The sequence below is a fragment of the Melopsittacus undulatus genome, chromosome 10 (assembly GCF_012275295.1).
Source record: "Melopsittacus undulatus isolate bMelUnd1 chromosome 10, bMelUnd1.mat.Z, whole genome shotgun sequence".
In the NCBI taxonomy this organism is placed as follows: domain Eukaryota; kingdom Metazoa; phylum Chordata; class Aves; order Psittaciformes; family Psittaculidae; genus Melopsittacus; species Melopsittacus undulatus.
Window position 1 is genome coordinate 5998085 of NC_047536.1, and position 13457 is coordinate 6011541.

General features: G+C 48.4%; 1 protein-coding gene across 1 annotated transcript in view; it reads left to right on the forward strand.

Moving 5' to 3' along the window:
- The window catches only part of PSD2 (pleckstrin and Sec7 domain containing 2), a 31976-nt gene that overhangs the window by 2014 nt on the left and 16505 nt on the right, over window positions 1–13457 (forward strand). Inside the window, exons 2-6 of the mRNA XM_034066977.1 lie at window positions 1325–1534; window positions 3196–3276; window positions 3817–3929; window positions 5775–5833; window positions 13137–13226. Of these exons, the coding sequence (XP_033922868.1) occupies window positions 1325–1534; window positions 3196–3276; window positions 3817–3929; window positions 5775–5833; window positions 13137–13226 (553 nt within the window). The remainder of the gene's footprint in view (window positions 1–1324; window positions 1535–3195; window positions 3277–3816; window positions 3930–5774; window positions 5834–13136; window positions 13227–13457) is intronic.

Genomic DNA, 13457 nt, shown 5'->3' on the forward strand with positions numbered 1-13457 from the left:
TGGGGCCTCAGTCTAGGAGCAAGATGCAGAGGACATGATAGAGATGGAGCTGCCTTTTTCCCCTTTGTGCTTCCTTTTGTGTGTTGTCATAGCAGAGAGGCCAAATGCCAATGGGAAAACCTTTCCTACCCATAAGTTAGGACTGCAGCTGGGGTCCAAGGTCTCATGGCATTGGACCAGGAAGTCACCAGCAGACCTGTGTCTGAGTCCTCACTGTTCTCGAACCCAGGACCCCAAACTGCAGTGAGCTACAGGGTCCTGTAGGAGCCCTGCAAGCCCAGAAAAAAACAAGGCTCTGCACTTGATGTTGATGCTTCCTCTGGAGCTCACCACTATTCATCTGGCTGCTTGCATATCCTGTCTGTTCTTGCAGCAGGCAAAGCTGGGACTCCTCTGGGTACACCACTGCCTGGTCTACCTGACATCTGTAAAAGCCCTTGGCATGTTGGAGGCAGTCAAGCACACTTGCAAATGTGCACTGAAGGGCAGGGACACTTCAGGGTTTCAGACAGGACTGGGTGCCCCTGTAGAGGCCTTTCCAAAGGTTCTTCTGCAGGCAGGGATATCAGCAGAGACTTCATCCTCTGGACCAGCTCAGACACAAATGTTCATCCCTGGGAGGCAGCAGCTTATCTGCAGGGCACTTCCTTGCATGAGGAAGGCTGGCGATGAGTAGGCAGGTCATGAGAGAACAGGAGCTGGATGTCCAGCTAGCTTATCAGCCTTCAGTGAGTCACACTGCCCAAAAACGTATGAATAGGTGCCAGAAGTGGCCTTGAGCAAGAAAATAATTGGATGCAGCCCCATCTACATGGTGCCAGGGGGCTGCTCAGTATTTTGTCTGTGGAAACATCTGGCCACAACACCAACAAGCAGCTCAAAGAGGAGCAGTCCACCACTGACAGCAGGTCTGGGACTGTGGCATGATTTGTACAAGGGCAGTTTCTCATCCTCAGCAAATAACCTGAACTGGAAAGCATATCATCTATCCCTAAGATTCCCTGAAAGCCCAGAGCTCTGAAAGAGCTTGGTATCCCTTTCCACCCCAGTGGAGAGAGAGGAAGCCTAATAAGGTGTTGGGGCTGCTTGTTCTGAATGGGTACATCCTTATTTCTCAGGGAGATGTCACCTTCCCTTCAATTATTTTCTACAAATTTGAAATTAAATTGTCCTGTTTCCTCTGACCTGCAATAAAAGGGTTTGTCCAATGCCAGATTCACAGAGGTATTCTTGTTCTTTCCTATATTTTGGTTAGGACAAGAACTCAAAATGTGTTCTTTTCTGTGGGTTTCCTCAAGTCACTTTGCTGCTCCTTGAATTGTTTCTTGTTTCTGTGTAGTGATGCCAGCTTGAAAGATGCGCTGTCAGATTCCGACTCTGACTTGGGCAGCACGGAGCAGCTTGACCAGGGCAGCACGGACACCTTGGCCAACGGCTGCAGGGCAGATAGCGAGGCTGCCAAGAGGTTGGCCAAGCGCCTTTACAACCTCGAAGGGTTCAAGCGCTGCGATGTGGCACGTCAGCTCGGGAAGAAGTAAGTGGGGATGTGGTGGGGAGGGTCTGGGGAGCATTGGTCGTGCTGGGAGGATGGGACAAAGCAGGAAGGGACTTGCAGCTGTTGTTACAAGGGCTTGTTGGATGGAGGTGGGGCAGTTGGAGATCCTGCCAGTTGAAACTGGTCCAAGCACAATGCCCTGGTAATCTGAATCCTACAAGTTGCCTGTGTGTATTGGGAATCAAATGCCACAAGCTGCTGTCCACCAGAACCAAGAGCTTCCTGCACTGGGAAAGGGCCCAGCAAGACTGCCCCTAAAGGAATCCCCAGGCTGAAGGATTTGGGATCCAGACCTGGGTTGCACTGGGCTCCCTGCCAGTCACTCGGTTTTTCATATCTATACCCCAACATCAGCTGAGCCAGTCTATAGATGGCCTGAAGGGTTTGATGGAGAGCCAGGTACACACTGGGGTCTAAGCTGGTAGATTTGCCTGGGCAAGTGGGAGAGTTACAGAGATTTCTAAAAGACAGAGTAACAGTACCGAGTGTAGCAGTAACAGATTATTTTAGGATGCCAGTGGGTGTGAAGACACCAATCCCCATCATCCTTCTCCTGGATCAGATATAATCTATGTTGCTGGGGTGGTTTCTTATGTCTTTGAAATGCCTCAGTCCTGTCCACATCAGCAGAACACAAGTGTCCCTCGGCAAATACCCAAGTTTTCAGTACCAGAGATCAGCTGTGACTCCCAGCTCAGTCCTGGGAAAAAGGAGCCCATAAATGATCTTCTAGAGGCTCTTTGCATCACTGGCAGCATCCCTGTTCTCTTTTGCTGTGGTTCTTGTAGCAGGTGTGTTGCTGGTTGCTGCTGAGGTCTAACCTCCTTTCAAATTTGACATCACAGCTTACTGTCGTATAATTATACCACATAATGTTTTCAATATTATGTGTTATACAGTATGCTTAGCAATATGCTTTTCATTTTGTAGGGAGAAGGGAAAGAAATTGTATATGGCAAAGCCTGAGCATAGTGAGATAATCTTCCATTTCCTGCCAGAATTCATTGATTATTCTTGCACTTGCACTACCTGAGTTGGCTTTAAAGCCAACATGTCCCCAAGCATCCCCCAAAAACATGGCAGGGGAACGGTTTCTGGAGAAGCAATCAGGGATGAGCAGGGTCAGGATCTCAGCTGAGCTCTCCTGCTCCATTCCCAACAGCATCCGTCTGACATGTGAGCAGCGCGCGGGGTTGAGAGGGTGAGATAGGAGCTGATGTGGGGTGCAGAGCAGGAGTACTGCAGTAGGAGGAGGGGACACATCCAGCAGTGGGACAGGACTAGTTAGGAGAGAAGGTGCCTGCTTAGCACAGCACATCCTTACAGCCTCCTTCTTCTGGCTGCTCTGGGAGGAGACTGCCCGGCCAGCAGCATGGCAGAGGGGTGCAGTGGGTACAGGCATCTCTCCCTGTGAGCTGTCTAGCACTAGCAGCTGCAGTGCTAGGCTGTGGGCATGTCAGGGCCTTTTGGAGGTCTTCAGCAGCATTTCAGGCTAGGAGAAAGTCTCCCTGGGTCTGCGATCACATCTGCAGTGTCTCACTGGGCGCTGGGCTGGCTGGGTGGCAGCAGTCTGCTGTTCCTCTTGTAAACAGTGTCTTCTTCCCTGATGAAAGGGCTGACTGCTCCCTCTTTAATTACAGTAACGAGTTTAGCAAGTTGGTAGCAGAGGAGTACCTCAGCTTCTTTGACTTCACTGGCCTGACCCTTGACAAAGCACTCAGGTGAGCTGGTCTCTGATGCTGGGGTGGACAGAGCAGCGCGGTGGGTTTCTCCTCCAGGCTTCCTGATGCCATGGAGGCTGTCCGTGTGATAGGAGCAGGGACTGGGGGAGCTCCAGGTTGTCATTTAATCTTTGCTTTGGTGTCACATTTGGCACAAGGTACTGCCACCAAAAGTGGGCTTCGACAGGAGGGCCCACAGCCTGCTTCCCCATGGTGGAGAGCAGCTTTCCCAGGAATCCCATCCCGTACAAAATCAGAGCAAGTGGGAACAACTTCTTCCCTGGGGATGGACAACCCATCCTGGTGCCATCAAGCCAGAGGTGGGTCAGATCTCAGCTGGCACCATGTTTCCCTACACAGCCCAGATCTGGCTCCATAGAAACCCTTTGTATTGTACCTGCAAGGGTCCAGGGCTGCACAGGCTGGAGGGATGACAAAAGCCTTCCTAGCTGCTCTGAGGACCCCCTTTCAACTCCTGCCTTAGGATGCTGCCCAGCAGATTGATCCGTCACATTTTTAAGTATCCCTTTCTCTTTGCAGGACATTCTTGAAAGCATTCCCACTGATGGGAGAGACACAGGAGCGGGAGCGTGTGCTCATCCATTTCTCCCGGCGGTACTGCCAGTGCAACCCAGAGGAGAGCACATCCGAAGGTAGCCCTTTTCTTTCCTTGGCTCTAGTGCCCATTGCACTCACAGTGCATGTTTGTCACAGCCTGAGTGTGAAACTACGCATCCACAGCCAGGCCTGAGTAGCACCCATTGGTCAGGTGAGGCTGATCCATCCCTGCTGATGCCCCTTGCACTGTCAGGGACTGGGGGCACTGGGTACTGTACAGACCCCCCCAAGGGAGCCATATCAGGATTTGACCCTTCAGGGTGTTTGGAGGGCAGTGACTGGTCAAGCAAAATGCAAGCTTTGCCATGTGGGTAGCATAAGTTACATAGCTGGGGATGGAGCCACACTCCGGCAATGGTTCAAAACTGAGTTAAACTCTTTCATATTGCATGGCCCTCAGTGGAGATGTCACTGCTGCTGGTGGGATCTGTTTTGAAAATGTTATACTTCCAAATAGCACAAAACTAATGAGAATAAGGAAAAGAGGATCTGAAACACATTACTGCTGCTGCTGCTGCTATGACCATTAACCTTTGCTGCATGTCATTAACCAGATACTGCAAAAGCAGGCACTAGATGCATGGTAACCTGACAACACTATTGCAGGTTCTTCCTTCAGGAAGCAGTTCCTTGTTGCCTCCAGCCTAAACTTGCAAAGATTGTTCTAGCAACAAGAAGTTTGAGCCACTGTGTATTATCCAGATTTCTAAAGAATCACCTCTGGCTGTGATGGTCTATTGGCATGGAGACATGGAAGAGTCAGGACAGTTTTGTCTGGAGATGATCAGGCAGCTGAGAAGGTTCTGCAACCCTCTAAGATATTTCAGGGTGTTGCTACATGTTCATTCAGTAACTCTTCCACTGATAGAGATATGGCTGTTGCAGCACTGAGGGTCACTTCAGCCTTGAATGCTGGGATGCTGCAAACAAAAGTGGCAGAAGCTGAGTGGGGTGACTGGTTTCATTCCCAGAAAGTGATGTCTTGGGCACATTGTTAATGCTTTCCTGTACTGGTGCATCCCAGACATGGAGGAACTATGTGGTTGTGTTGTGACACTGAGCAGAAGAAAAAGTGAATGAAACTGAGCAAGAGTGAAAAGAATAGCAGGGTTTGGGACACCAACTCCACCTTGGGACCATGTGGGACGTGATCTACCTGACCAAAGTGATACAAAAAAGCCAGGTGAAGATGTCAGCCCAGAACCTCAGGCAGAGACTAAAATATACACCCTGGGAAGGCATTTTGTCCTAAGCCTAAAGCTGCTCCTTGTGAAAGTGAAGGAAGACTCTTTCTTAGGAAGTGATTCTGTTGAAGGTCAATGTCCATCGTGCCATCTCCCCAGGACTGTAAGCCCTCATAGAGAAATACATTATATTCCCATAAGAAACTCTTCCTTGGAGAAGGTCTTCCGAGAAAGAGAGAAGCTCATGTGCTCAGTTATCTTCATCCTGGGCTTGTGAGCTTTGTTGCCTTTAGCTAGCAGTGTTTAGAGCTTGGTGGCTGACCTGGACAGGAAGAGGCTATGGCTGGCTCTCTGTGGCTGCACATCTACCTCCAGTAGAAGCAACCAGTGCTACTTCCCCATCTGGACCTGGGGGAAGTCACAGCCTGATCCCTTGGGCAGCAATTCACAGAGCAGCATGCACAAGGGAAATAAGCCAGGAGCATCATGTCATGTCTGGCTTGGTTCAGTAGAGCAGCCCACCTCTGTGAGCACACTGACAACTGTCTTATGCAGTTGAAGGAGACAGGTATTCTTCAAGGTCCCCAGATGTAACAGTTACCCTTGGTTTAGCAATGGGTGGGCTGTCAAGACAGCAAACACCAAAATCACACAGGAAGGGGGTAATCCTTGTTATCTGACTGTTGTGTGTTTCAGATGGGATTCATACGCTCACTTGTGCCCTGATGCTGCTAAACACAGACCTCCACGGCCATGTAAGTAGCGCTTGAAGATTCCTCCTTTCCATTTTCCTTCCTGGTATAGAGGTGTGTCCTGTTATGCAGGCTGTGCAAACTGAGATATTGTCAATACTCTGATGAGCTCCACAAGGGGAGTTTTGGATGACAGCTCCAGACATGGGGACAGTCAAAGGCACATCTCCTGCTGACATCAGCTATATTATACAGGCACAGGCAATGCAGCTTTCTTCCCAGGACCTGTTGCATGCATCAGTCCTGTCCCAGGAGCTCTTGGGGAGAGCTCTTCACTACCAGTCCCTGTGAGGCTGGCAAACAGCAGCACCAGTTGTGCTGCAGTTTCTTGCAGTGCAAACACCAGAAGTCCCCCCTCATCACAGAAGCTACTTCAAGGGACAAAATGGCTTCTTACAGGTCTGGGTTTGATCTTTTCTTCCCAAAACGTGAAGTAAGTCTCATATGTTCATTTTCCTTAAGACATAACAGCCACTGGAGAGTTTCGTATCAGAGAGGCCTCTGGACAAAGGGCAGGATGAGCAGAGCTCAGTGCCCAAAGGTATGGTTGGAGGACAGCAGAGGCTGTCAGAAGACCTCTCACCACCTTTTAGAGGCTCTTCCATGTGCACAGGTGGTTTCTTTCCTTAAAAGGTCAAGCAGGGTGTAGAGAACAGAGCAGAGTGGGAAGAAAACTGCAGCGGGAAGATGTGCCTCAGCAAAGGGGACGGCACTGGAACACTGTGTACCCTTAGAAGAATGTAAACCTCTCAGGTTGATATAAGAGCAGTTAAATAACTGAAATGTAGTGATAATAGAAATAACACCAACAGTAACAATACTGATAATGGGGAACAGCAGAAAAAGAGAAATGAAAATTCAGAAAGCTAACTGCAGGACTGTGAGCCTCAGGGAGCCCCTTCCCAGGGGAGAGGGGCTCATCACGTCTCAGGTCACTGAGAAGTACCTTCTTTCATAGCCTCTGTAGGAGCTCTGACCTGGAGCCACAGACTCCCCGGAAGTTACGTGAAGTTGGAGGAGGAATGGCACTGGATGGGGTGGAGTGCATGTGTCTCTTTATTGCACCCTGTGCATGTGAAACTCGCACACTATCTTTCTGCTCCATAAGCCCATGATTTCCAGGCTGTACTATCAGTATCCTCTTCTGTCTCCAGCTGGTAACAATTGGTTGTGTGTCTGCAGAGGCTTGCCCTGATTTTGCCAGATAAGGAGGGGACAGTAGGTCGTAGCCCAGCTCCTTTTTTGTATACTGGTTTACAATCACCTTTGACAGGAGCCTTCTGTAGGGGGTGAGAAGAGAACACTACAGGAGTGCTCTTTGCCTATAATGATGATGATGCAAAGGCCACCAGTTTCATCCTGACAGTTCAGCTGGGGAGATCCTCCCCATCATTATAGCACAGACACAGCCTTCATGACATTGGCAGGGCTTTGACGCAGCAGTCAGTGAAGGGTATTACTGGTCTGTGCAAGAGCATCTTTTCCAGATGTGCACTGTGGCCTGCACCAAGCTGGCTACAGCTGCTGTGATCTCATCCTTTGGGGACCTGACACCCTGTGATCAGTGGTGCAGTGGCCACTGGGTCCATTCCCACTCACATGGCTGTCAGTGATGTGTCTAGGCAAACTGCCTCTGTATGTGGTGGGATATCGGTGGGGCTGGATCCTGGGAAGGTCTCACAAAGCATTCATCCTTCATCAGGAATGGTTGGAGCTGAGAAAATATTTTCAGCAAAGCACTTGCTGCAGCAAGCGGGATTATGGCAGAAGGCAAAGTATGTAACTTGATTCCAAAATAATCTTATTTTGTCTAGATTTTTAGTTGAAAAATCCCAAATATGTCTCTGGGAAGACAGAAATCATTGAAAAGGCACAAAAAAACCCAAAAGCCAAAACACCCCAGACCTCAACCTCTAAAACCTCGTCTCTATTTTTCATTGAGAAGCTGGCTAAGAGCCCTGGTAAGAAGAAATGATCTCATGCTATCTAGGCAAAGGAAAAGCAGCTTTCTTTTGGGCAGGTGTAGAAATGCCTGAGTGTTTCTATAAAAAACCTTCTCTTTATTTTTCCTCATGTATAATATTAATTTCTTCTTCTCCTTCTCCTCCTTTTTTGTTTTCTTCCTTCTGCTCCTGGAACCTCTCTTTCTGCTCTTTAACCCTTTACCAGGTGGTAAGTGCAGTCATTCTGGTGTTTTGCTTTAAAGCCCTGGCATTTGACTTATTATTTCTGTGTTAAAGAAAGACTTTTGTTTGTCTGGATCCCTCAGTGGTTGTGCAGTGTCCTTCACTACTTAGCAATCCATTAGCAGCTGATATGCATCACATGAACTTCTGTAAAGAAACCTCCATAAACTGCAGTGTACCTGGGATTATGTCACTTGATCTCTCACCCCTTTTTGTTAAAGATGCTGTCGTGATATTGTACATCACTATTTATTTGATTTCCTGATTTGATATTGTGTGTGTGTCTCTGTTTTAGTGTGCATTGCCATGGAGTGGGAAATTCCTTTGGTTAGGAAAGGGTGGTTGAGCGTTTCTGTAAAGGGACAGTTCCCTACAGCAGTGTCTTTAGAATGGGCTAGTTGACCATTCCAGCAGCATTCAAGATATACTGAGTACAGACTTAAAAGTGGTAAGATGGCTTTAAAACATGATACTTAAAACATGATACTGGCCACACTGGAGTATTACCTTAGTACTGTTGATTTTTCTACAGCAGGTAGACTCAAACTCTTTGTCCAAACTGTCCAGAAAACTTACTGTCTTTAAATGATTTTCATTTTCATAGTACCACCTAGAGTTGGTGTTTAAAAGCCAGCAGTCACCATCAAACATTACAAGCCTTGTAGTATAATCCATGTTGTTGCAATTCTCTACATGCTCTGCTGGTGCTCTTTGAGCTCCAGGAGATATGGCAAAGTAGGTGCTCCTCTGCTCCATCTCTGCCCCTTGGAGACAAAGCTTTGGGGTGTTTCGTTCTCAGCTGTCAGTGTTATCCCTCCTTGTTCAGAACTGCTGGCCATGGAACGACTGTGACAGATCAACACCAAGGCATCACCAGCACTTGTAGTTGTGTTTTGGTACTTCAAGAAAGCCCAGCTTCTGGAATCACTTTGAAATGTGACAAGCTTTAGCTTTTGTTCCAAAGCAGGCCAGCAGCTCTCGTGGCCACTAAACAAAGCCTGAGCTGGGAGCCCTGACAGCTCCTGACTCTACATGTCCATTCCTGTTAATCTTACAAACCCTCTCATATTGTTCTTAAGCCAAGCATATGGTTTGGTGTTAGCACTGCTGTGTAAATAGCATTTGGACAGCTGAAGAGTCTTGAGATGCAAGCAATGGCTTGCATATTCTGCAGAGTGACAGCAGTCTGCCCACAGCAGCTTTGCCTGGCTGAGGGGCCACTGGTACCCCACGTTTGCAGCTTTGTTCCCTGCAGCTGGGTAGTTCCTTTCCTACACCCTACATCACATCTACTACCAGATCCCTTGGTCCAGTCACACCAACAATTATCACTTCATGCTGATGCATAAATGTAGTTGTAGGGTATTTTCTCCTGAAGATTAGTATTTGGGAGAGATCAGAAGAACCTGGGTAAAAGCAGAGCTTCCTAGGGCAAGATGCTTGTGCTAGGGGGCTCAGAGGAGATGTGCACTTTGCAGCTGAGCTGTTTGATGCCTGGGGCCTCCAGTCAAGAAGCTGAAGTGGTTCAACACCTGGCAGAGGGGATGCTGGGGAGAGCACCCCAGATAGCCACACTTCACAGGCTCTGGGCCCCAGGAGAGTTCCTCCTTGGGCTTTCACATGGTACCTGCTTTTCCCACTGAGCACCCAGCTCCATACTTACCTGTCCAGCCTCCTAATGCTGGGACTTGGCAACAGCCAAGGAATGCCAGGCTACTGCCCAGAGTCTTCTGGAGGTGGACAGAGCCAACCTGCACACTTCAGGAGATGCTCTACAATCATCTTGGGTGAGTCAGTGCAGCTGCTGAGGCTCAGAGGAAGCAAGGACCCCAGGAAATGTAAACAGGGGAGTTACACTGGGTTGAAATAATGGGATGGCAGGATCAGCCCTCTATCCACCATCAGATTAATCTCATCCTTCCTAATGTATTCTAATACACTCTAACTGCTGTCATACACCTTATCTCTGCATCTCTTCATTCTCATACATTCTCTATGTCCATTCACCTCTGTCCATCCATTCCCTTACTCTGCCTACCCATTTATCTAACTATCCATTCCTTCTCATCTATTTAATTCACTGCTCGCTCACTTGCTTTCCATCCAAGCACACCATGGTGCCAGCTGGTTGTTGGATAGTGATTTCTCATGCTTTGCTGTATGGCCTGGAGCAAGATGGGATGAAGTTCTTTTCTGCCAGGGGGGACATACCAGGAATAGCAGCTCTGTGTGGCTGTGAAACAGCCTCACTGGCTTTTTCTATTGCTGGTAAGTGACTGATGCACCAGAAAATAAGCAAAGTATCTTTATCTGTGTGGCCGGCCATAAATGAGGGTGCATCTCCCTACCAACAGGTCCCAGTTCAGCAGGGGACAGAGAACATCTGAACTCTGAGCTTTGAGGTGTGCAGATACATTCCCCTGAAGGTTATGTCCGCATGTGAACCAGCAAGATGACCAGAGGTCTAACAGGGCATCCTCCTCCGCCCTCAGAGTGCCCCTTTCCAGAGTTATTCCAGGTTTCCCTATACTGGCTAAATACTGAGTGGAAGCTCAGGCAGTGCCTGGTTCCTGAGTCACTCATGATCACAGAACTATTTCATTGCAAGTGTTGGTCAAGTGAAGCTGCAGTGTGACCTAAGGTGGTTCTTTGTTTTCTCTATTCAGCTGGTGTTGATTTGGAGGCATTTGCAGGGCTTTGTATTTGCATGGCTGGTTGCAGCCCATTTCTCAAAGCAGAAAGCTGAAGTATTAAGATATTGTTGACTTGAAGTTGCACTTCATCTGAGCCACCCCAGCATCCTGTTATCAATCCTACTGACAGCCAGCCTGAATCCTGCCCCTGACTCTGCGGTGTTTGACAACCTTGTCCAACAAGCTGATTCACAGTATTAGCATCCTTGCTGGAGCTTTCTCATCACCTCTTCTGGTTGTCAGACAAAGGGTGTGTTTTCATCCTTCTCAATTGCTCACCAATTAGCCAGTTCTCCACAGTGTGGCTGCTGTTTCAGTTTGAGCTCAGAGATCTTGTGTGCAAGAGAAGGAGACAGATTACAGGATAAAAAAGAAGCTACATCAGTTAGGATTGATATATACCCTGGATGCAGTGTGTGAGAAATGCAAGAAAAGGCCTCAATGCTGGTAACTTGTGCCACTCTATCTCACTGTATCCACTCATTCCTAAAATGTGTTGGCCTCTGCATTTGCTGCTGGCTCACTGCAGAAGGATCTCTGCAGGCAGAAAGAGCTGTGCTGTGCACTCTGCTCTCCTGCCTCCAGGCAGGGGTAGAAGTAGTCACCTCTCTGTGCAAAGTAATGTGGTGCCTCAAGGTCCCAGGTCCCGTACCTGCCTGACCTCCAAACTCCTGCCCTCATGGATGCTCATTACTGCATTTTGTACCTGCTCTCTCACCCTCCTTCCTTCCTTCATGTGCATTGTGCTGCTGGCTTTCTTTCTGTTATTTACTAGCCATCATGTACACAAATCTATCTCCCTTCTGCTGAAAACTTAGCATGTCTGCAGGTTTCCCTGCAGCTCTCTGAGCTGGCAGTAGTCTCTAGCTATGGGGTGCAGTTATGGGCATCAGCCATGGGGCTCCCCTGTGAGGAAACAGAGATGGACGAGTCTTGATTTCTGCTGCACCATGTCCCCAGGCACTGCAGGTTTGTAGCAGTGCATTAGTCCTCTTTTCCCTTCTCTCTCAAGGGTGCCAGCTCATCTGGAGCTGGCATTGACAGGAGGCATAATTATGAGACAGAGGTGCTCAGATGCAGTGCTGGCTCCCCATGTAGCCGAAGAGTGTGTCTGCACACAGATTAGCCTTGTGGGCTAATCCCAAGGCCTCACTCTTTGCTGATGCTTTCTCTTGGGGAGAAGCCTCCAGGTGAGCTGTTGTGCATATTTGTGGGCAGGGGGTTTCTGGTGTCACTCTGTTTTGAGAGGTTATTTTCTTGCACAGAGGACACATCTTGGCATGTCCTAAATGATCTGCTGCAGCTTCATCCCCTTCCAGTGACTCAGTGAGGCTCTTCTTCCTCACTGAATCCCTAAGCAGGATCCTGGCTCTGTTGTTCTTGGCCAACCTCCCAGGTCCTCCTTGATGGGCATCCTGTCAATACCTTGGAGCAAAGCCCACTCAGTGTCAGGATCCTCTTAGAACTGCTGGTGGCAGCTTATGCTCTCTCCTCGCTAACTCCAGTGTCTGCTCTATGTGCTGTCATCACAGGGTCTATCCTTGGGGATCTCAGGGCATGAAGACTGCAATATGACAAGGATACACCTATCTTTCCTTTGTGGTATTAGACTCCCCTACAATTCCCACTGACTCATCTAAAGTCCTTTGGAGAGGTAGGAGTTCAGGAGGAGGCTTGGAAAAAAGGCTGCCTCCAGCCCTTGGCCCGTGAAGGCTGACAAAGTGACTTCCCTGCCTATGCTCAGGGGTTTGGGAAGACAAATGACACAGACTGATATCAGGGGTGCCAGACAACCTGGCAACATCAGCACCAAATGGTCTTGGCATTAGTTAGTGATGGGTGTGTTCCAGGTTGTGAGTTTCTCCCAGTGTACGTGTATTGCCCTCACATGCCACAGCACTCAAATTCACACAGTACCAGTAGCTGGATCATCTCTTTTCGTAATGGCTACCAGTAGTTTCTATGAAGGAAAAGTCATTGTCCAGTGCTGGCTGTCTTCCGATGCTCATACTGCAGGCTCACGCAGTTCCTCACATGGCAGGCTTGGATACCCATCAAGCGTTGCAGTTTCAAGGCAGTCTGAGTGGTTTGAGTTTTGAGGCACAGACTGTGTCAGGACTAACCTGGAGACCAGAGATGAGATCACTTAGAAAGTTTGGAGCAAGAGCTGGAGAGGTTATTTTCATCTGTTTCATCTTCACCATTAAAAAAGAGGTCATTTGAAATGCCTGATGCTGTCATTAGCAACACAGAAAATCATCCCAATAGAAAATCAGAGTATCAGAATCAGAAAATCAGACCTTTCAGCTTTGAGCTCCTGGGGCAAACCCAGGCATCACCGCTACATACATAACTGTGCTTTAACAGACACTCTGGTTAAAGTCACACCTCTGCAGAAGTTTAATGAGCTGCTTCTTTGCCTTACAGAATATTGGCAAGAAGATGTCGTGTCAACAGTTCATAGCAAATCTGGATGGGCTGAATGATGGGAAAGACTTTGCAAAGGATTTGCTGAAGGTAACGTGATATAAATAGACAGTGGGATGCTGTCATTGTTACTGTAGTGCCACCTAAGTCCTGCTGAGACACTGGGACACTGAGCCCTTGAATCAGCATTTTCCAGTGCACAGTTGTTTTGTTAAAAGGATATAACCCACGTGGATAGCTTTGCCAAGCAGTGAGCCATCAGACATCTGTTCCCTGGTGGTCTTTTATCCAGATTTGTGGCATATCTGCCCTTAGAACATA